Below are 22,765 nucleotides of genomic sequence, written 5' to 3' on the forward strand. Positions count from 1 at the left end.
TTTTGTACTTCCCGCCTTTTATGCAAATTTACATAAGAGTCATATCTTACTTGTGTGACCAGAGAAGAGTCATATTTTCAAGCTCTGACTCATCTCAGGTTAATTTGCATATGTATCAAATCGTTATTTTTTTTACACAATAAAAGCACACAGAGCTATGGGGACTGGGTATTGCGGATGTGCTAGCGGCCATCTAGCAACTCATGTCCTCAGCTCTATACACAAAATCCCGGTGACAGGTTCTCTTTAACTTTTTTTTCTAGCCGTGTGACTGGCACTTTCACTTTGTGCCGGTCATCTAATAAATATAATTACAGAGGAGAGAATGGAAGGAAATCAGGCGGCACTGCTTCCACTGATGTTGCCGTAATAATGAACCAGACCGTAGTGCGGTACAGTGTACTTCGTAGCGTGGTGCTCAGCAGAGAGAGAATGCAGGCAGAAGATCGCAATGTGAAAGGGAAACGTAACAAAGTTGCGGCACTCACCGAAGTATGAAAATCTTCTTTATTGAAACTTCCTCAAAGGGTAGCTGGAGGATCCAGGGGCGGACACAAAGTTGCAAGCGGCAACGGCCGTTTCGCGCGCGGGATCGCGCTTCCTCAGGCCTGAGGAAGCGCGATCCCATGCGCGAAACGGCCGTTGCAACTTTGTGTCCGCCCCTGGATCCTCCAGCTACCCTTTGAGGAAGTTTCAATAAAGAAGATTTTCATACTTCGGTGAGTGCCGCAACTTTGTTACGTTTCCCTTTCACATTGCGGTCATCTAATAAACCCAAAAGGTGCCAGTAGAGCACGTCAGCTCTGTACAGAAAGAATACCATATTTTTAATCAAGACCAATTTAAAAAATATTTTTTTGCTCAAAATGAGTACAATGCAATAATAAAAAAATAAAAATAAAAAATTGTCCCCAAAAGGTGTACATAAGCCTTTAACACCATATTAACAAGTTACAGAATACACAGTGCAAAAAGCCAATACTGTCACGACTACTTCCTAATTAAATGGAGACGAAACCTCAGCATCCAAACCATAAACCAGGCACCCTCAAACTGCGGCCCTCCAGCTGTTTTAAAACTACAACTCCCACAAGGCCCTGCTGTAGCCCGATACCTGTAGGCTGTTTGGGCATGCTGGGAGTTGTAGTTTTGCAACAGCTGGAGGGCCGCAGTTGGAGGGTGCCTGCCATAAACTAATATACCATAATTTCACCTTTTTTGAACTATATGGGACCACACGGGATGAATTCATAGGATGGAAAGTTTGTAATAAGCAGCGACTTCCCCAGAGGGTTCCTGCCGGCCTTCTCTGCCCGGAAAGGTGTCTATGGAGGGCGCAGACGTGGCGTTTCCACTTCCAGAGATGCAGACATTTTGCACCATGACGCGGATTAACAGAAAACATTTCTCCACGATCAGTCCCGCAGGTCGACCAGCAGCTCCTGGACAAGGCCTCAAACGCGCAGCACAGCCCAGCATATCACATTAACCCCTTTTTTACAGGAGCACTCCATTGTTCTAATACAGGGAAGAAAAAGATGTTAGGACAGCAGCGCTAATAGTTTGTATATCACATAGGGTCAGACACAGGATACACTTTATACACAAGGTGGATGGCATATAGTTGCCAATGCTGTAAACCCAGTTGGCTAGCAGAGGAAAAGAATAGCATGCCAACCGCAAAATCATGGCAGAAATCCCAGGGTCAGTCTCGGGTTTCCACCATGGATTCTGCACCAAATACATGTTGAATTTTTTCTACATGCATTTTTACCACAAGACCATGGGCATAGCTATAGTGGAAGCGGCTGCTCAGGGGCCGGACTCAGAAGTGGCCCACCCAGGAGGGGGACTAAAAGATCAGGGTCCCCTAAGGATTCATTTTAAAATAGATCTGTCATAGATCCAGTGAGGTCACATTCATCACCAGGGGCGTCGCTAGGTTAAAACATTCGGGGCCTGGGCCACGGATGTTTTGTCCCATGCCCCGAATGTCCTGCCTGTCTGCTAGATACAACTGGATTGCCGTACACAGAACGGCAATACAATTGAATCTTAGGGAAGATGTGAAGGACCTGTGGTGACATCACAGGTCATGTGATCAGCAAAACAGGCTGTGATAGGATGAACTGAATGATGTTACCATCATGTGACCAGTGCAGGATTGGACCGGAGTGAAGAGGAGAAGGAGCCTAATGGTGATGTCTGTACAGGAGAGGTAAGTGAAGGGAGAGGCAGAGCAATGCTGGGAGTTGTAGTTATTTAACTGGGATTTATTTTAGGGCTGAAGGGAGGGATGTTATTGACATGGAACTGTGTGCTTGAGGTGGCTGAGGGAGGGAGTGATGTTATTCACATGGGACTGTATGTTGAAAGTGGGTGGTGGGGGGGAATGATGTTTATGTACATGGGACTTAATGTTTAGGCCAGTGTTTCCCAACCAGTGTGCCTCCAGCTGTTGCAAAACTACAACTCCCAGCATGCCTGGACAGCCTTTGGCTGTGCAGGCATGCTGGGAGTTGTAGTTTTGCAACAGCTGGAGGCACACTGGTTGGGAAACACTGGTTTAGGCTGCGGTCACACTTGCGTTTGGTGATCCGCTTGTGAGATCCGTTTAAGGTCTCTCACAAGCAGCCCCAAATGCATCAGTTTAACCCCAATGCATTCTGAATGGATGCAGATCCATTCAGAATGCATTCGTTCGGCTCCGTACGGTCCCCCGTTCCATTTTGGAGGTGGACCCCAAAATGCTGCAAGCAGCGTTTTTGTGTCCGCATGGCCTTGCGGAGCCAAACGGATCCGTCCTGACTTACAATGTAAGTCAATAGGGACGGATCTCTTTGCATTGACACAAAATGGTGCAATTGTAAATGGATCTGTCCCCCATTGACTTTTAATGCAAGTCAGGGCGGATCCGTATTGGGACTTAGAAATTCAAATCTAACGGATGCATTCGTTTGTATTATCGGTGCGGATCCGTCCTGTACAAGTACAGGACGGATCCGCACGAACGCAAGTGTGAAAGTAGCCTTAGGAGGTGATGTTTACATGGGATTGTGCGTTGGAGGCGGCTGGGGAGGAGGTGATGTTATTTACATGGGACTGTATGGTGGAGGAAGGATTATAACTGCAGGGGGCACTGGAGATTCAGGGGACATTATAGAAACATAGAATGTGTCGGCAGATAAGAACCATTTGGCCCATCTAGTCTGCCCAATATACTGAATACTATGGATAGCCCCTGGCCCTATCTTATATGAAGGATGGCCTTATGCCTATCCCATGCATGCTTAAACTCCTTCACTGTATTTGCAGCTACCACTTCTGCAGGAAGGCTATTCCACGCATCCACTACTCTCTCAGTAAAGTAATACTTCCTGATATTACTTTATAGAATAATAAGCGGTCTTATTACTACTGGGGGCTCTATAGGAGGATCTTATAGATCCGCCTTATTTCTACTAAGCACACTATGGGGGCCTTATTACTACTGAGGGGTCTGTAGAGAGCTTTATTACCACTGGGGGAACAATAGGGGGCCTTATTTCCACTGGGGACTCTGTGAGGGTATTATTAATATGGGAGAGCTCTTCTAATAATGGGGCATTGTTGAGGAGCATTATCACGGTTGGGGCAGTGTTACTAATGAGGGCATTCTAGAAGGGAATTACTATTGGTGGGACTATGAGGAGCACTATTACTATGGGGGGCAGTAATGTTTCTTTAGGATAGTATTTGGATGTTGAGGTTTTGGCACAGCAAGCAGCAGGATAACACTGTGGGGACTCCAGTTGGGGGATAATGATAGAATGTGAGGAATCTAAGATGTCTGTCTGTCACACTCTGCAGAGACGAGGCGGCTGAGAGAAGTTGTCCAGACCGAGTGGAGAAGATGACAGAGAGGAGACGTCACCTGGAGGCCCTGGATGTGACAGGTAAGTGCTGCATAGTGTGTGGGGGGGGGGGGGGGAATATTTATTGGGGCTTGTGCCCCGGATCTTTTGAGACCCTAGCAACGCCCCTGTTCATCATGTGTCTTGGGTGCAGCTCATGCCAAGCACGGTCGCTATCCAAGGCACGGCGCTGTGCTGGTAATCTGTGAGGAGGCTGCAGTGCTCACCAGCAGATCGGCAGGGCCCCACTGATCTGACATTGATGACCTATCCTAAATCTCAGAAAACTCTTTAATAAAGACTTAATCAGAAATGCGCTGAGCAAATTGATAAAGAGGTGTTGGCGTTTTCTGGCAGTCGTGCTCCACGAGAGCAGAATTACACCACATATGAACCAGCGGAGATTTGCGCTATGGTTTACATCAGCTGCTGGTGTAAGTTATAGTGAATCTGTCAGGTCACGCCCCTTTCTGCTAAGCACCACCCACTTTTCTTAAACTGGCGTAAGCAGCATACAATGGAAAAAAGTAGTGCTGGTGACATAATAAGTCTCTTGTGTAGAGTGTATGGCGGTGTATACGGAAACATGCACACACACCTCGTACTATAACCGCAGCACATACCGCGGTACACTAATCTATGGTGTAAGTGGGGACAGTGTAGGATGGCGCTATATAAAGGTTACAGGAAATATATACTTCAGTATTATAGTAAAGAATACAAGACGTATAAAAAATAAACTATGTGATGTTTCGGTACAATTTACCAAAAAGTGGCGTTTCACATCAGCCTATACCATGGAACAGCGGCGTCTGTGTGTCATGGCTGCAAAATTGGAACAAAGGTCCCCAAAAAAATGTAAACCACACACACACCATCAAAGATGGACTTGTCGTATTTAACAAACTGCTGGGACATTTTTTGAGACTGCTGCCGACACCTGGGGGTATGACCACCCGGCGCACGCCCTGGAAATAGGTGGCATAAGGCGGAGCCTTGAATTTCTGCTGAATGCCGCAGACCCGACTGCAGGTTAGTCCCATTCCATGAGGCTGATCCTAGTTCAGGCACACGCCACGTTTTCCCCGCGGAAACCATGACAAGATGCGGTTATCAAATCTGTACGGGGGAAAAAAATAAAACCACTGCCGTACGAACAGCAGGCGGATTCCCACTGAGGAAACGAGGGAGGCAGAATACACGATATTCCTGTGGATTTCAGCATGGACCAGCGGTGGAACCTGTGTGGAAACTGCATGGCCTTGAACAGTCTTTGACTGATAAGGTAGAAAAACCTAGATTCCAAGGGACGAAAATCAGATGTGGAATCTATAGAGAACAATGAACGGTACAATGGTGGGAACAGATGTCACCTGGGAGAACGTGGCCATCGTAAAGGGGTTGTCTCACTTGCAAGTAGCATTCATCATGTAGAGAAAGTTAAAGGGGTTGTCCGGGTTCAGAGCTGAACCCGGACATACCCTTATTTTCACCCCGGCAGCCCCCCTGAGCCTAGCATCGGAGCATTTTTATGCTCCGATGCGCTCCAGTGCCCTGCGCTAAACCGCGCAGGGCACAGGCTCTTGTTTTCAATAACACACTGCCGGGCGGTAACTTCCGCCCGGCAGTGTGTTCAGCGACGTCACTGGCTCTGAGGGGCGGGCTTTAGCTCTGCCCTAGCCGTTTTACTGGCTAGGGCAGAACTAAATCCCGCCCATCAGTGCCGGTGACATCATCGGGGTTCCGGTCAACCCCATGGAGAGCCCTGGTACGTCACCGGAACTCTGAAAAATGCCTTTGCCCTGCGCAATTTAGCGCAGGGCAAAGGAGAGCATCAGAGCATGAACTGCTCCGATGCTCAAGTCACGGGGGCTGCCGGGGTGAAAATGGAGGGCTGTCCGGGTTCAGCTCTGAACCCGGACAACCCCTTTAATACAAGACACTTACTAATGAATTGCGATTGTCCATATGGCTTCCTTTGCCGGCTGGATTCATTTTTCCATCCCATTATACACTGCTAATTTCCATGGTTATGTCCAGTGCTTGCATAATGAAGGGAAAACCACCAGCCTATGCACGCTCTCAAGGTTCCAGTTGGCACCTTTGCCTATAGTGTACAAGCACGACCACCGCTGTCAGATAGCAGGATGGTCATAACCATGGAGACAAGCAACATTTAGTGAGATGGAAAAAAAATTAATCCAGCAAGCAAAGAAAGCAATATGGACAATAACATTACATTAGCAAGTACCTCGTCTACATAATAAACGTCATTTGCTGAAGTGACACAACCCCTTTAACGTCTCCTGTCACCACAGCTGATGTCACCAAAGCAGAATTCCATTGCAGTCAGTGGGATCTGGTAAGACAGGTCATGGAGAATAAGTGCAGAGGGACTGAATTGTGCAATGAAGCATGTAAATCTACAATCCTAGGTACAAAAAATAAATAAATAAAAAAAATGAAAAACTAATTTTCCCCCCTCCCTAATTCCCAGGCTGAGGCGAACACAGCGGGAGCCGTCTAAAGGCTGCGCTGCATGCACGGGGCTCCCTCTAGTGGCCGGATTCTGACACGACACCCTGCAGGTGAGAAGAGTAGATTCAGAGACATAAGCGCACACACAGGACGAGAGGCGACAAGTTAAAAAACGCAGGTCGGGAGAGTGCGATATCTGACACAGCGCAGAAGGGATGCGGTTCCTATGAGCGGCCGCACGGTGCCCCGGAAGTCACACCGTGCACGTGCCGCCGCCGCCGCCGCCGCCACCACCGGGCTCAGTCACTCACCTTCCAGCTACACCGTGTCCTACACACAGCGCGCCACGTGATAGCCGCTCTCCCGGCATGCACCGCTCCTCTGCTACTCTTAAAGCGGCAATGTCACAATGTGTGGGGTGTTTTTTTTAAAAGGGAAACGGCAGAATTTTAGCCCCTCCCCCTATTTTACCATCACTTACCGTAATGTGCAGGTATGTCCTGATGTACAGAAATACGCAGCAGAGGCGGGCTTGTCTTTAGGGTATATTTATTTAAGGAGTTATCTTCTGTGCAATTCATTGGGTATTTTTAATGAAGCATTATTGTAGCATTGTGCCACCATTTCCCAAGGTGTTAGCGCCCTCCGCTGGTTATTCCTCTCGTCCCCCTGCTCCAGGGTCGCCAACCAGAATTCTCCTTTTTTCTGGACAACTTATCCCGAAATCAAGGACACAGCCAACATTTTTTACGGACAATTTGGAAAACCGTAATGAATGTTATAGATTATAAGTAATCCGTGTCTACATCTCAATATAGTGATAAGAACTCATTACTAGAGACGAGCCAATTTCATATTTTGAAATTCGTTCACACTTTGTTTTTTGGTAAAAGGTGAATTGCGTTATGGATTCCGTTACCATGGACCATAACGCAATTCTATGACTCATTCCGTTATTCATTCCGTCATAATAGAAGTCTATGGGCTGCAAAACGGATCCGTCCCGTTTCAGGTTATGCAGGGGAGTCCTCAACTGCGTAACGGAAACGGGACGGATCCGTTTTGCAGCCCATAGACTTCTATTATGACGTCCTCTAAAGTCATTCCGTTATGCAGTCCATCAAAGAATTGCATTATGGTCCATGGTAACGGAATCCATAGCGCAATTCACCTTTTACCAACAAACGAAGCGTGACCGAATTTCATAAGCGGAAATTCGCTCATCTCTAAATGCTACCTGCATTTACTGTCAGGGTTGGCAACCCTGACCTGCTCCTGCATTCAGAGATAGACTAAGGCTAGTTTCGGACTATAACCATCCGGGCGGCTGTTCCTCTGCTGGGAGTTCATTGTAAGGGCCGTTATCTATGGGGAGCACTAATGGGGGGCATTAATTCTGGGGGGTGCTAATGGATTCATTACTATTACTGGGGGGGGGGGCACTAATGGGGGCATTATTCTTACTGGGGGCAATAATGGGTAGGATCATTCTTCCTGGGGCGCACTAATGTGGGGGATTATTCTTACTGGGGAGAACTAATGGGTGGGCAATAATAGGGCCATTACTTTTACTGGGGGGCACTAATGGGGGCATTAATTCTAGGGTGCACTAATGGGGGCATTAATATTTTTGGGGGCACTAATGGAGACAGTATTAATTCTGGGGGACGCTAATGGGGGCATTACTTTTACTGGGGCACTAATGGGGGCATTACTTTAACTGGGGCACTAATGGGGGCATTATTAATGCTGTGGCACTAATGGGGGCATTATTAATTCTAGGCGGCACTAATGGGGGCATTGGTATTATTGGGAGCCACAGTATGACAGCAACTTAGCACCCTGTGTTAAGCCATTAAGCCATGCCCCCACAACCACACCCCCTTTGGGGTGGGGCTTAACTTGGCAGGTATTTTTTGTTGGCAAAGGTGGCAATCCTACCGCCAGGGCTCCTCGACTATAATGGGACCTGGTGGGGATCTGGCCTTAGTGCCGGGATTCGCTGAAAAAAGAACACTGCTTGCGTAGTTTATGTCCAGTTGAATCCTGGCACAAAGGCCAGAACCCTGCCAGGTCCCATTATAGACAATGGGCTCCAGCGGGGAATGGCAGTAAAATTGAGGCACACAGAGGAGTGGGGCATGCCGGAAGAGCGGCTGTCACAGGCTGTGCTGGATAGATGTATAGCGAAAATTGAGGCACACAGATTAAAATTGTTGCAATTAAACATTTTTATTTTTAAGTTTTGCAGTAGTTTCATCCAAAAGCCCAATATTAATCCTTGGTACAAACAATGTATTTTGACCATTTCAGACCTTCATCAGTGGTCACATTTTTTTATCTGTTCTGACAGGGAGATTCGGACAACAGGGCCCTGCAGTCATGTACACAGTTCTTTTAGTATATTCTAACCTGAAGCGTCCCCATCACCATGGGAACGCCTCTGTGTTAGAATATACTGTCGGATCTGAGTTTCACGATCTAACTCAAATCCGATGGTATATTCTAACATAGAGGCGTTCCTATGGTGATGGGGACGCTTCAAGTTAAAATATACCATCGAATTGGAGAAAACTCCGATCCGATGGTATAAAAGGGACTCCTGACTTTACATTGAAAGTCAATGGGGACGGATCCGTTTGCAATTGCACCATATTGTGTCAACGTCAAACGGATCTGTCCCCATTGAGTTGCATTGTAATTCATCAGGACGGATCCGTTTGGCTCCGCACGGCCAGGCGGACACATGTCACGGATCACGGGCCTACAGACCCCGTTTTTGCGGACCTTAAAAAAAAAACGGTCGTGAGCATGAGGCCTCAGTGAGAGGAAATGTCTGTTCTGATGAAAACCTTCTCCATCTGTGAGAAATGTATGATAGATTGTCTAGTGATAGATGCCATTATTGCAGGGTGTAAAGAAGCACTCGGGTTTTACGAGATCAGGTATGGCCAGGAGGACAGTGTAACTTGGAGACCTTACTGATGTTTGAGTGTTTGGTGCAGCTAATTCGGTGCAGAGGTGTCACCCCTTGCCCTGTGAATGTGCGGAGATCTGTCAGACTGGCTGCACATGTCTGACTCTTCTCTTTGTTTTGGTTTAGGTTTGAGCTGGATCCACCTTCCCTCAGGTGTACTGGGTTGATTGTTAGCAAGGCTATAATTCCTTCTTCTCCCAGTGGCTCTGGATGTGTTGTGGATCGTCTGCTCCAGCTCAGCTCAAGATAAGTCCTCTCTGTTTCTTCCCTTGGTGTCTTTTATCTAGGCTTCTAGGGAGACGCTTGCTTCCTCCTGTTTGAAAAAGCAGGTTGCCTCTTCCCCTTTTCCTACTGCTCAGGGTTTTCCCAGGGTATATAAACTTAGGCACGAGGGTATGTGCATATCCACCATAAGGGTATGCACATGGGCACAGCAGTATAGGGAAAGCCTTAGGGATCGCTAGTAGATGACCCTTTTCTCCCTAGCTTTTGGGCCTAGTCAATTGTTCTGTTTGTTTTCCCTGTGTTTGGTTATTTCCCTGCTTACCTACCTACTATGAAAAGAGGGGATTAGATTAGTGAGTGATTATCTTTACAAACTTTTTATGGGAAAAAAAAGGCCCCCACATGTGACAATCAGAAAAAAGTTATGCTGTAACTGATGGGGGGGGGGGGGGGGGGCGGACTGATTACATGCACAGAAGTCCATGTTAGGTTTCACCCACATCTGTGTTGGAGGATCCGTCAGGATTCACCATTGCATATTCTGTCAAAAATACAGGACAGAATAGAGCAGCATGCTGCATTTTCAGGTCTGGTAAAATTCTGGGTTTTCCCGAATGCAGCGCTTACATGCCCGGAAATGACCAACTAAAGTATTGTTAAGTATGCTACTGTGTGGGGGCATAAAGGGGCATTCTACTGTGTGGGGGCACTAAACGGCCATGACTACTGTGAAGGGGACATTAGAATGGGACATTATGTAGTGTGGCATTACCTAATAGGGCATTCTTACTGTTGGGCACTAAAGCATAACTACTGTGTGGGGGCAGTAAAGGGTCAGCACTGCTGTAAGGGTGCAAATCGGTCCATAGTCCTTTTTACTAGGGGTTGGTTAAACATAGATGTTCACTTAAAAAAACATTTTAGTAAGGAGAACGTAAATAACTAAATGAACTAGGTGTCCACTACTCGTCCATATCTTAGGATTAGAGTACCCAGTCACTAAATTGAGTTTAGCCTCATAATAGATAGTTTGGGGCTCATATACTCATATACACAGGGCGGCACTATCCAGTCCAGACACAAGAGGTAAATACCACTCCTGTTCGAGAGTGGACCAGCGCTCTCCCCTAACACACAATTGTGATGGTCACAATGGTGACCTGTTATCGGGTCGACGTATACAACCTTGGACCACCTCATGCAGTCCCAAGGGGGCGTGCTTCCCAACCAGGAGGGACGTCCTTCCTTAATATCAGACCATTCAAACCTGTCCTGTCAGGTAATAGGTGTCTCCGTCTCCGGATATACCTCTATAAACCTGACACCCAGGTCATCTCATGCAATTCAACCCCCTCCACTGTAGACACATAAACCATATGGCTTCTCAATAGAGGCTGTATATCTCAACTCCCATACATGGAGCAAACAATGGAAACCATATGCTATGATCTAATGAGTTATAAATAGACCCAAGATTTGCCCCCCCCCCCCATGGGATAAATACAAAAATAAATCCAAAGTGTTGTTTAGCAAAATTGCCTATCATACGATTGTCTATGTTCAGTCTCCTCAGTCCGCATCCCCAGGTCACACCTGCATACGCAGTCATCTATAAAGAGAAGACAGAGAATTTGTGTAAATGTGAGAAAAAATAAAAAGTTACAAAATTATTATAAATAATCTCAGCCTATCAGGTTGGGTACAATCTTAATTTCTAAAAACAAATCCAATACTTAGATAGAGTATAGTATAAGTTAAACAAGCGAGGAGAGGACTGGACTCCACATAGTCAGTAGAGTGAGCCAATCTTAAACTCCCTGTTGAGGCCTTTGGGTTCGAGCGTTTGTAGCTCGTAGATCCACCTCAACTCCATCCTTTTTAGGAGTTTTTCCCTATCACCCCCTCTTCTTTGGGGTGGAACTCCATCTATAACTCGGAAGCGTAGTTGCGAAATATTGTGTTTATATTTGAGGAAGTGTTCTGGAACGGGTAACTCGGTCCTAGGATTATCGGCATCCCTTACACCCAGTAGTAGTTTGCTTATATCATACCGGTGTTGATTTACTCTCTGAATTCTTGGGTTGTTTCTCCCACATAAGAAGTCCACATGGGCACTGGAGCACGTAAATCACATACTCGGATCTACATGTGTAGTAATTCCCAATCTGGTAAGTTTTCCCTGTCCTGGGATGTGAAAAGGAACTTCCCTTTAGGATCCCATTACAGTTACAACAACCCAGGCAGGGAAAACAACCCTTTCTCTGTATTAGGGGTGGATTGAGCTGTTTGGTGTCCGCATTAACTAGCTTATCCCCTACATTACGTGGTCTTCTGTATGACATGAGGGGAATGGTACGAAATGCCTCAATGTCAGGGAATGACTCTGTGAGAATGTGCCAATTGTTCTTGAGGACATGTGATATCTGTTTGCTGAATATTGTATGCGTTGACACAAAGGGAACCCTCTTGTTCTCCTCTTGTTGTTCCTTGCTCTCCAAGAGGTCCTCCCTTTTAAATTGATTGACCCTCTGTTTATGCCTCTGTACCATAGGCCTCGGGTAACCTCTCTCATAGAACTTGTTGCACATCTCACTGAGCCTCACCTCCAATTTATCATTGTCTGTTACTATTCTTTTTACCCTGAGTAGCTGGCTGTAAGGCAGTGACTCTTTCATAAATCCTGGGTGGTCACTCTGGAATAGCAACATGTTGTTTCTGTCTGTAGGTTTTACAAACAAGTCAGTCTGAAGTCTACCATCTACACAGTATACTGTCGTGTCCAGGAACTGTATACTAGTTTGGGAGTATACGGCCGTAAACTGTAGTTCTGTATGGACTGAGTTTATGTACCCCTGGAACTCGAGTAAACCCTCAAGGGATCAAGTCCAGACAAAAAATATGTCATCTATATACCTCATCCAGCCATTCACCGAAGTAAAGTGGCTGGATGGGTATACAGAAAAACTCCTCAATTCTGTTCATATAAATATTTGCGTAAGTTGGGGCCACATTGGATTGCGGTCCCCCGCTGTTGTACATAGTAGGTATCCTCGAAGAGGAAATAGTTGCACGTGAGGACGATCTCCAGCAAGGAGAGAACAAACCTAGCAATCTCCGGCTTGATCTCCCCCTTAGAAAGGGTCCATTCAACCGAGTCTAATCCTTTGATGTGGCCGATACTCGTATAGAGACCGACCACATCAAAGGAAACAAGGTACTGTCCTTCCTCTTGCAGAGTTTGCAATTTCTTGAGGAAGTCAGTTGTGTCTTTTACATACGACCTACCAGTCATAGCGTAGTGTCTGAGGTATCTGTCAAGAAAAAAAGCTGCTGGGGAGAAAACTGAGCCTATCCCAGAGACTATAGGGCCGCCCGGGTGGGTCAAGCAAGTTTTTGTGAATTTTGGGCAATATATACAGTAGTGGTGTTACCGGTTTGTCCACCAATAAATATTCATGTAGCTTCTCATCAATTATATCCGATGCAAACGCATCGTCTATTAATAGTTTGAATCTCCTTTTAATGGCAAATTTGGGGTCAGCATCCAGTGCTCGATATACCGCACTATCCCCCAATTGTCGCTGTATCTCCGCTATATATTTATTGGTGTCCATAATTACCGTAGCTCCTCCTTTATCAGCTTTTTTTATTGTGATCTCTTTTCTACTGCCCAGCTCTCTCAGTGCTCTTTTTTCTCCCTGACTCAAATTGTTGTTGTTACCATGTCTGTTACTATTGATTTTAATTTTTTCTATACCTTTTTTGACTAGGTCAATGTACAGGGAGTGCAGAATTATTAGGCAAGTTGTATTTTTGAGGATTAATTTTATTATTGAACAACAACCATGTTCTCAATGAACCCAAAAAACTCATTAATATCAAAGCTGAATATTTTTGGAAGTAGTTTTTAGTTTGTTTTTAGTTTTAGCTATTTTAGGGGGATATCTGTGTGTGCAGGTGACTATTACTGTGCATAATTATTAGGCAACTTAACAAAAAACAAATATATACCCATTTCAATTATTTATTTTTACCAGTGAAGCCAATATAACATCTCAACATTCACAAATATACATTTCTGACATTCAAAAACAAAACAAAAACAAATCAGTGACCAATATAGCCACCTTTCTTTGCAAGGACACTCAAAAGCCTGCCATCCATGGATTCTGTCAGTGTTTTGATCTGTTCACCATCAACATTGCGTGCAGCAGCAACCACAGCCTCCCAGACACTGTTCAGAGAGGTGTACTGTTTTCCCTCCTTGTAAATCTCACATTTGATGATGGACCACAGGTTCTCAATGGGATTCAGATCAGGTGAACAAGGAGGCCATGTCATTAGATTTTCTTCTTTTATACCCTTTCTTGCCAGCCACGCTGTGGAGTACTTGGACGCGTGTGATGGAGCATTGTCCTGCATGAAAATCATGTTTTTCTTGAAGGATGCAGACTTCTTCCTGTACCACTTGAAGAAGGTGTCTTCCAGAAACTGGCAGTAGGACTGGGAGTTGAGCTTGACTCCATCCTCAACCCGAAAAGGCCCCACAAGCTCATCTTTGATGATACCAGTCCAAACCAGTACTCCACCTCCACCTTGCTGGCGTCTGAGTCGGACTGGAGCTCTCTGCCCTTTACCAATCCAGCCATCTGGCCCATCAAGACTCACTCTCATTTCATCAGTCCATAAAACCTTAGAAAAATCAGTCTTGAGATATTTCTTGGCCCAGTCTTGACGTTTCAGCTTGTGTGTCTTGTTCAGTGGTGGTCGTCTTTCAGCCTTTCTTACCTTGGCCATGTCTCTGAGTATTGCACACCTTGTGCTTTTGGGCACTCCAGTGATGTTGCAGCTCTGAAATATGGCCAAACTGGTGGCAAGTGGCATCTTGGCAGCTGCACGCTTGACTTTTCTCAGTTCATGGGCAGTTATTTTGCGCCTTGGTTTTTCCACACGCTTCTTGCGACCCTGTTGACTATTTTGAATGAAACGCTTGATTGTTCGATGATCACGCTTCAGAAGCTTTGCAATTTTAAGAGTGCTGCATCCCTCTGCAAGATATCTCACTATTTTTGACTTTTCTGAGCCTGTCAAGTCCTTCTTTTGACCCATTTTGCCAAAGGAAAGGAAGTTGCCTAATAATTATGCACACCTGATATAGGGTCTTGATGTCATTAGACCACACCCCTTCTCATTACAGAGATGCACATCACCTAATATGCTTAATTGGTAGTAGGCTTTCGAGCCTATACAGCTTGGAGTAAGACAACATGCATAAAGAGGATGATGTGGTCAAAATACTCATTTGCCTAATAATTCTGCACGTAGTGTATGTATTCACTGCATCTTTCATGACAGGTGGTTGAAAATCACTATGCAGATATAAACCCGTTTCCTTGAGACACAACATATCGGTATTAGCAATATCCTGTTTACCTGTCATGCTGGTCGTTTTCGGGGAATCTTTAAAGAAAACCTGTAATTTAATGCGCCTATAAAACTTTTGCAGATCTATCTCATAATTAAACCAATCTACATCTGAATATGGGCAAAAAGACAACCCCTTTTCCAACAGTGAAATTTCATCATTAGACAAAGCAGCAGATGATATATTTACCACTACTTACTATGGGTAGAAAATATTTAAAAATAAATATATATAATAATACAGAAACCTTCATCATAGGCTTCGTTCAGAAGAGAACTATACACAGTGTTACCATGGCAGCCCCTGTAGGGGCGTTACACAGTGACAGGAGGCCCGACGCTGGATCCTGTCACTACGGAGGTTGGGCGCGCATGCGCGCTCTGCTCTAGTGGTGACATGGATGGAAGGCGCCTGGTCTCCATGGCACCAGCTGAGCGTCCTGCGGCTGACGTCATGGAGGAGACACGCATTCGACATGGAGGAACGCCGAGGGAAGTGATGCGATCGGCCGCACATGCCGTTGGAGTCTACCTCAGCGGCGATATCCCCTAGTTCACACTGCGCATCACAGTAAGTGGATAGAGTCGTATATATCCATATGATTATGTATAATCATTATGTATGATTATGTATACACAGTTTAGGATGTTTGAGACAGACACATCAAGTTAACCCTGTTGTAGGATGAACATGGGAAGAGGGAGGTACTTACACGTTTTTTTATAAATTGTTGATTAACATAATTAATTGAGTCATGTGACCGGCTTAGTAGAGTATATGTATCCGGTTTTTAGTTCACATTGTTAAATTGCTTGAGAAAGATCACACAGATCGAAACGTCGCATTTGTTTTGGTGAATAAAAGTTTGTAAAGACCAAGGCTGGAGAGTGCTGCAGTTTTTGTTACAATTGCATCTGGATTTGGGATTTTTACCACCACAGTTATTGTAGTGCTGCTACATTTTTCTTTTTCACTGCTGTAAGGGGGCACTGAGGGCATTCTACTGTATGGGGGGCATTAAGAGGGCATAACTACTGTATGCAGCCACTAAGGGGGAATAACTACTGTGTGGGGTCACTAGAGGAGCATAGCTACTGTGTGCAAGCACTAGGCGTATACCTACTATGTGGATGCACTAGGGTAGTATAACTACTGCGTGGGGGCACTAGGGAGCATAACTACTGGGTGGGTGTACTAGGGAAGCATTGATACTGTGTGGGGCACTGGAGGAGCATAGCTACTGTTTGGGGGCACTGGGAGAGCACAACTAGTATGTGCAGGTTTTAAGGGAGTATAACTACTGTGTGGCGGCACTAAGGGGGTGTCATGCCCTGCTCAGGTTATGTGCGGAGGTCTGCCAGGTTAGCAGCACGTGTGTAGCCTTTTGTTTTGGAGTTGAGCTGTATCCGCCTCCCTTCAGGTTCACTAGGTGAGGTCGTTGGTATAAGTTTAAATTATGCCCACTCCCAGTGTCCTGTGCGGGTTATAGCTTCTGTCTTGCTCAGAGGAAGGAAGGAATGATTTGCTGTTCCTGCTCAGTAACAAGATAAGCTGGTTTTGTTTTTCTTGTTGTTTTCTGTCTAGGCTGTTAGAGAGACGCCTGCCCCCTCCAGGTCCTGAGGGAGCAGGCTGCCTCTTTCCCCCTTTCACCATCTTAGGGATTTTAGGGAATCTTCAGCCTAGGCATGGGGACACGTTTATTCCCACCATTAGGGTCTGAACGTGGGCATAGAAGTCTAGGGAGAGCTGGTAGGGATTTGTCAGGAGGTGACCTTTATCCCCAGCTTCTTGCCTAGACACTTGTTTGGTGGTCTTCTGTGTATCTTGTATCGATGTCCAGCGTGACAGGGGGAATAACTACTGTAGGATGGCAGGGGGAATAACTACTGTAGGATGGCACTAAGGGGGCATAACTACTGTGTGACGGCACTAAGGGGGTATAACTACTGTGTAGTGGGACTAAGGGGTAATAACTACTGTGTAGGGACACTAGGGAAGCATAACTACTGTGTTAGTGCACTAGTGGAGCATAACGACTGTTGTGGCACTAAAGGAGTATCACTTCTGTGTGGGGGCACTAAGGGAATGTTCCACTGTGAAGGCACTAAAGGGGAACAACTGCTATGTGGGAGCACAAAGTGGCCATAATTACTGTGTGGGGGCGCAAAGGAGACTGAGCTGGATTGGGTGTGTATGGGTAGGCAATGGGTGGAGTTAGATGTGTGGCTTTAAAACATTACTGCTGAAGCATGCCACCCCTGTTGTCCCTCCTTGGGCTTTTCAAAAATTTGCAGGTATGACATAGTAATCTCAAAGAGAAGCAGGTGACACGCCCACACACCCTGCTTTATTTATCGCTACTTCTAAATTCATAGAAGCGTATAGCTATATCTCTCTAGACAGTGCACCCATTTCATTGCATCCTTGGAGATGCAGGTGCTAGATGAGCTGCTACCCACCCACAGAAAGAAAACTACAACAAAAAAGCACTCCGCTCCACCAAATCAATGTAAAATGTATATAATATATTTTTATTAAATAGACAAAGGTTAAACTACATTTATATGGTTTCATAATCCAAAACCACTGGAGAGTGCATACAATGTGGTCACATCACCAGTATAATGTAAAGAAAGCAAGTGTTAAAAACACAAGCCAAAATAATGTACAATGCATGAGAGATTATACCGACCAAAATGATCACCTCCACAGAACACCCCAACACGTGTTTCATGTCCGCTTTCTCAGGGGAGACAAAGACATCTGGGAATTGTTCAATGTAATAAAGAAAGCCATGGCCAATGGGAAAAGAGTTGTCACATGTGATACCAAGTAAAACCACTCGAGCAGCACAGCTGAGTGTGGACCTGCAGCGTGCGTGACGAACATCCGCCACGTAATCCGCAGGAAAATAAAATGTAGTCAAACCAACAATTTAAACAATAAATAACATAGTAAGGCCTCATGCACACAACCGTTTTTCGGGTCCGCATCCGAGCCGCAGTTTTGTGTGTGAACCTATTCACTTTAATGGGGCTCGGGTGTGAACCCATTCACCTGACATAGGGTCACTTTTATTTTTTTCAGTCCATCCCTGCATCTGACTGTTAGGATCCATTCACACGTCCGCAATTCTATTCCGCATTTAGCAGAATGGAATTGCGGACCCATTCATTTCTATAGGGCCGGAAATGCGGATCTGCACTTCCGGGTGCGCAATTCCGTTCCCAAAAAAAATAGAACATGTCCTATTCTTGTCTGCAATTGTGGACAAGATGAGGCATTTTCTATTATAGTGCCGGCGATGTGCGGTCCGCAAAATCCGGGAACGCACATTGCCGGTGTCCATGTTTTGTGGATCCGCAAAAGACATACGGATGTGTGAATGGACCCTTAGTGAATCACATGAACAATTTTCTAATGTACATAGCTGTCATTAGTTTATTTTGTAGATTGTTTTAACTCCAGTTATTTAGCAACCACTTGATATCCATCATTTGTGTATCTGCAGGTCCAGAAGTGGTCACAGAAAGTTGTATCTCTTATAACAATATATTAAAGGTCTAGGCCACTCCCATTCATCATGTGAACATAGTAATGTGCGCCCATCTGTATAGTTCCAGCACCGGCTTCTGGCACCAGAGCTACACCCGAACAACTGATTGGGCCCCCACCAGTCAGCTAGTGATGGCCTATGCTTACTCTTTCTATGTTTATAAGTCAAGTGGGTGGTCCTCTATACACTCAGTCATACAGGGAGGCGGTTAGTCACTGATAGGACCACCCACTTGACTCCTAAGCATAGAAAGAGGCGGGACTTAGATGAATAAATGACTCTTTTCCCGCACAACTAATATATCAATCTGTTCTACTGGATCAATACAACAGGTGTGTACACGGGTGTACTTCCTCCAAATATTACTCAACACAATAAATAAAGTACCAATATACCCATAAATATATCAAAATGTATTATATTCTCATTAAAAAACATACATACATACAATAACGTGGAAACAAATAAAGTGCCTACAAGCGATTGCTCACATCTATCCTTAGACACCATAATACGATATCATAAATAGGCTACCATCAAAAATACATAGTAAATATAATATCTAAGAGTTATATATGGGTGAATCAAATCACAGTTTACTACCATAAATTATCTCATAGTATAGGAAAATCTCCACATACCATGGATGTAACAACATGTAGTGTGATTAATACAAACCCTATATCACTGACGTATGTCTATGTCCTCTCAGACTTTCTGTGTAGCCATATAGGACTACAGAGAGCACAGGAGTCGCCCTATTCAGTGCATCATAACCTTTGTCTATACTGATTAATTATTTAGTCCACACAAACAGGGACCGCTCTCACCAGTATACTAATACATCCAAAAAGTATCCTAAGAATATAGCTGCACAATCATATCCACTCTTACCTAGTCACTCTGGTATATGTGATGGCTCTCAATCGCTAGCAGGCATGCCCCTCTACGCGCGTTTCGTGTTAGCTTCTCCAGGAGGAGTGGCTACACTATTTCCATGGAGGTCTTTTTAATTGTCCTAACAGCCAATAATCTATTTCCCTAGCTTCCATGTGATCAAACTGTTATGCCCAAATATAATTAAGACCCAGGAAACACATCAAAATACGAGATTTGTGACAGAATATAATAATCAATGGTGGCAAATTAAAGAAATTCTGCAGAAACATTGGAATGTCTTACAAACTGATCTGGCTTTGAAAAAATGTATACCTGAGAAACCTTTGGTGACAGCCAAGAGAGCAAAACATTTTAAAGACATTAGTACACAGTCATTACGTCCAGAGAATAGAAGGAAGAGAAGAGGGCCGGCTAAAGGGGTCCTTCCCATGCGGGACATGTAAAGCCTGTAAAAATATGGTAAGATCAAAGGATTGAATCATGATAAAAGCTATCTAATTAGAGAATATATCTCATGTTCTTCAAAAGGGGTAATCTACCATGCGCAGTGCCCATGTAATAAAATCTATATTGGCCTAACGACTAGAGAGTTGAGAAAGCGAGTCAGAGAACATATACGGGATATAGAAACGAGTAAGGAAGAAGAAGAGTTGAGTAATTTGAAAACTATACCCCGACATTTTACATTATTCCATCAAAGTATTGGGGATTTATTAAAATTCACAGGCATAGACCAAATACATATGAGCAGTCTGAGAGGACATAGACATACGTCAGTGATATAGGGTTTGTATTAATCGCACTACATGTTGTTACATCCATGGTATGTGGAGATAATTTATGGTGGTAAACTGTGACTTGATTCACCCATATATAACGCTTAGATATTATATTTACTATGTATTTTTGATGGTAGCCTATTTATGATATCGTATTACGGTGTCTAAGGATAGATGTGAGCAATCGCTTGTAGGCACTTTATTTGTTTCCATGTTATTTAATGTATGTATGTTTTTTAATGAGAATATAATACATTTTGATATATTTATGGGTATATTGGTACTTTATTTATTGTGTTGAGTAATATATCAATCTGCTCAGCTCGTCCAGCTCTATAACATGCTACCTGTAGATCATATGTCATGTTCAGTTTGACATATCCCTTTTAAGGATGTTTTATTAAAAACTCAGCTTCAGTTTTTGGTGCTTTTACCCTCTATACAGAAAAAACTTGTCCCTGTAAAATGGCTGCAGCTGAAATTAACGATAGACAGTTTGATGGTTTGAATCAATAGTTTCTGTCTTAGAACAAGCCCGGTGGGATGCGGTTCATGGTCTGACTAACACCTTTCTTCCTAAATATTGCTGTTATTTAAAAAATAGAGTAAAACGTCAGTGATTTCCCCAGTTGGGTGCCGGAGCTATTTTTCTCAGTTACTGTTCTGCTATGTCCCCTGGGTGAAGCAATTCACTAGAAATTATTTTCAGCAGTTTGACCAATTCCGTGAAAAGCTCAACAGACCATCGTAAAACAGAGCAGATATTATTGTAGAAGTAAATCACAGTAATTTCATGGGCAAAAGCAAATGGCGTTTCCAGAAAGAAGGAAGAATATTGTTCATATGCCAAGGCATGGGTGCACCATAAGAGAAGATGCACAGGATTCTGAAACCGTTCCATAGGATTAGGAAATCACAATATATAGTTTTTTTATAATGAGTGGCAGATTAAAGAGGTTTCCAGGGTTTTTAAATTAATATCTGACTTAGAGATGAGCAAATCAATTTGTATGAATTGATTCATCTCATCGACAAGAGTTCTTCACCTGTGAGGAGCTGTCACCGCTGCTTAAAAGGCTTCCCCCTGATGCTTCATTGATATCTCACGCCTGTGCTGCTTCCGATTCTGGAGTAGTGACTGGCCGTGTCAATTATGCGGTAAGGGGGAGCTTCTTCAGGAGTGCGGACAGACACTCACAGGTAAAGATCTCTTGTTGATGAGACAAATCGAATCATCTAATCAATTTGCTCATATTAGTACGGAGGTATCTGCAAATTGTTTGGTTTATAATGGTACTGTTATGTTTTTCTATGTCTTACACTGTTATACCAGCAGATGGTGTATGGGTGGCACCGGGAATGGAGCTAACCACTCCACCCCCCCCCCCCTCCCTTGATAGAAGTGGGCTGGTCCTTCTTTCTGTTATGGGGAAGAGCCAAAGGCATTGCTAGGGTCTGAAGACATCTGGGGCACGAGCCCACATGAAGCCACGCCCCCACCCCATGAAGCCACGCCCTCATAGTCATCGGGTGCCTTCACAGTAGTTATTAACCCCTTTCAGCAGTCACCCATTCAGTGAATGGGGGACTGCTGAAAGGGGTTAAAAACTACAGTGAAGGGCCTATCCGTCTGGGCCACCCCACAGATCTTCTTAACCTATGGTCAGCCTAATTTAAAATGAAGCAAACCCCCCAACTATAAACTAATCACAGAAGTTGGAACCCATCAACCCCCCCCTTGTACTTGTTCCGCTACTTGCAGGCTGCGCAGGCATGAGTTCAGAACTTCGGACCGAAGTGACTGAAGTTTTGAACTCATGCCCGTGTAACCTGCAAATGATCTGTGGGATTTCCTAGATGGCTAGGAATAGCCTAATAAATAAAAAAATCCCACCAGCATAGGCGTGCGCAGCCTATTGCATTAGGGTGTGCACCCTATAGCACAAACACACACAAGCCGCGCGTGTATGTATGTATATATTATATACACATACACACACACACACATGAATACATATATATATATATACATATATACACAAATACACTCTGCATACATACATACAGACCCGCACTGTCAATATAATGAAGGAAGAAAAAATCATTTATAAACGTACCCGTATTTTTTGCCCTATAAGACGCTCCGGCCCATAAGACGCACCTAGGTCTTTTTTTCATTACACCCGAGGTCAGACCATCAATCAGAACCCCAATGTTAATCAGACCTTGGCTGACAGCCCCAATAAGAACCCCAATGTTAATAAGACCCCAGTAAGACCTCGGATCAGACCCCCAATGTGAATGACCCCCAATCAGACCTCAGATAAGAGCCCCAGTGCCTCATATCAGCCCCCAGTGCCCCTCTTCAGCTCCCCAGTGCCTTATATCAGCCCCCAGTTGTCATGGCGCGGTCTAGGAGGCGCGCACGCATCATCAGCGTGTCCAGCGTCGCCTGCGCTCCTGATAATACTATGCACGCCTCCCACGCGTCTTTGCGCATTCATGAGAATGGTTTTAGGGCTGAGCGCCGAG

The 22,765-nt window shown here is 44.7% G+C and overlaps 1 protein-coding gene across 2 annotated transcripts in view; it reads right to left on the bottom strand.

Moving 5' to 3' along the window:
• Positions 1–6,743, bottom strand: part of GUF1 (GTP binding elongation factor GUF1) — a 56,148-nt gene extending 49,405 nt beyond the window's left edge. Inside the window, exons 1-2 of one of the 2 annotated variants that reach the window (XM_044298812.1) lie at positions 6,683–6,743; positions 1,214–1,518 (exon numbers count right to left, since the gene is read on the bottom strand). In XM_044298812.1, coding sequence (XP_044154747.1) covers positions 1,214–1,405 — 192 coding nt within the window. In that variant the 5' untranslated portion in view covers positions 1,406–1,518; positions 6,683–6,743. Of the gene's footprint in view, positions 1–1,213; positions 1,519–6,682 lie in introns of those variants that run through there. The other variant, XM_044298821.1, reaches the window with a different exon arrangement.
• Positions 6,744–22,765: the final 16,022 nt, after the last annotated feature.

Source organism: Bufo gargarizans, chromosome 1 (genome assembly GCF_014858855.1).
Source record: "Bufo gargarizans isolate SCDJY-AF-19 chromosome 1, ASM1485885v1, whole genome shotgun sequence".
Taxonomy (NCBI): Eukaryota; Metazoa; Chordata; class Amphibia; order Anura; family Bufonidae; genus Bufo; species Bufo gargarizans.